Here is a 1,729-nt window from a genome sequence, read left to right on the forward strand (position 1 = left end):
TGGCTTTCACAACCTCATCCATGAGGGCTTTGGTTCCCCGGGCAAAAGCTTCCCATTCAAATACCCCTACAGGTCCATTCCATACAATCTGCTTAGCCCGAGAGACAGCTTCAGCATACTTCTTGCTGCTCTCAGGACCACAGTCTAAGCCCTGAGGAGAGAGAGTTAAAAGAGGGAATGAGCTACCAAGAAAAGCTTCTTAGAGGAACAAATACCACCTCCACCAAAATCTAAGCTCAAAGCTGAACACTGGAGCTTCTAGAAACAAATCATACCGTTCAATCTTTAAAATGATAAATTTCGGCTGGATGCAGTAGATCATACCTGTAATCCCAGCACTATGGGAGGCCAAGGTCAGTGGATCACTTGAGCCTAGTAGTTCCAGACCAGCCTAAGTGAGACTGAGACTTCCTTTATACTAAAAATAGAAGAAACTAACCAGGCATGGGGGTGGGCACCTGCAGTCCCAGCTACTCAGGAAGCTGAGGCAAGAGAATAGCTTGAGCACAAGAGTTTGAGGTTGCTGTGCACTATGATACCACAGTACTCTAGCCTGGGCAACAGAGTGAGACTCTGTCTTTAAAAAGTAAAAAATAAAATGATAAATCTGTTTGTTCCCTGTGACTCAAATTCTACTTTATGGAAGATCAAGTCTAAGGGAAAACTTTAAAGTTATTTAATAAACACATTCTTAGCCACGCTATTTATGATAGCAAAAATGACTAGATCAATACTTCTCAACCAGGTCAATTCTGCCCCTTAACAATGGACATGTGGCAATGTAAGGAGACATTTTTTAGTTGTTACAACTTGGGGGGCATGAATGAGAGGGGAATTACTGGCATCTAGTGGCCAGGGATGCTTTAAACATCCTATAATTCAACAGTACTCCCCCACAACATAAATCATCTGAGATGTCAGTAATGCTGAGATTGAGAAACACTGAACTAGATCAGTAGTTCTCAAACTTTCCCACACATCAAAATCACTAGGAGGACTTGTTTCAAACCCAAACTGCTGGGCCCCACTCTCAGCATTTCTTATTTCAGCAAGAACTTGCATTTTTCTTTTTGAGACAGGGTCTCACTCTGTTGCCCTGGATAGAGTGCCAAGGTATCATAGCTCACAACTACCTCAAACTTTTGGGCTAAGTAATCCTCTTGCCTCATCCTCCTCAAGTAGCTGGGACTCCAGGCTCCCGCCACAATGCCCAGCTAGTTTTTTCTATTTTAAGTAGAGACAGGGTTTCAGTCTTGTTTAAGCTGGTCACGAACTCCTGAACTCAAGTGATCCACCAGCCTCAGCCTCCTAGAGTGCTAGGATTACAGGGGTGAGCCACTGTGCCTGACCCAAGAACTTGCATTTTTTAACAAACCCAAAAATGATTCTAATGCAGCTAGTCTTGGGACCACACCCCAAAAAGCACTGAACTTAAATAATAGCCAAATGCTTAACAAAAGGAAAATGACTAAGCAAACTAGCATTTCAACATGATACAATTTTATACAGTTATCAAAATAATATGTATAAAACACTAAAATCAACTATTTAGACTTTAATATACACATATACTTTCCTTCCTCATAATTAGTATACTTCTACTGTCTTAATGCTTTCATGTAAGAAAAGTTTTCTTGGCTCGGCGCCTGTGGCTCAAGCGGCTAAGGCGCCAGCCACATACACCTAAGGTGGCGGGTTTGAATCCCTAGCCCGGGCCCGCCAAACAACA

At 42.5% G+C, this 1,729-nt stretch overlaps 1 protein-coding gene across 1 annotated transcript in view; it reads right to left on the reverse strand.

Annotated features, from left to right (window-relative positions):
* The window catches only part of PGK1 (phosphoglycerate kinase 1), a 22,580-nt gene that overhangs the window by 1,305 nt on the left and 19,546 nt on the right, over window positions 1-1,729 (reverse strand). The window contains exons 9-10 of the mRNA XM_023519455.1: window positions 249-258; window positions 1-195 (exon numbers count right to left, since the gene is read on the reverse strand). Coding sequence (XP_023375223.1) covers window positions 1-195; window positions 249-258 — 205 coding nt within the window. The remainder of the gene's footprint in view (window positions 196-248; window positions 259-1,729) is intronic.

This window comes from Otolemur garnettii, unplaced genomic scaffold, assembly GCF_000181295.1.
Source record: "Otolemur garnettii isolate 467f Iridium unplaced genomic scaffold, OtoGar3 scaffold00175, whole genome shotgun sequence".
Classification (NCBI taxonomy): domain Eukaryota; kingdom Metazoa; phylum Chordata; class Mammalia; order Primates; family Galagidae; genus Otolemur; species Otolemur garnettii.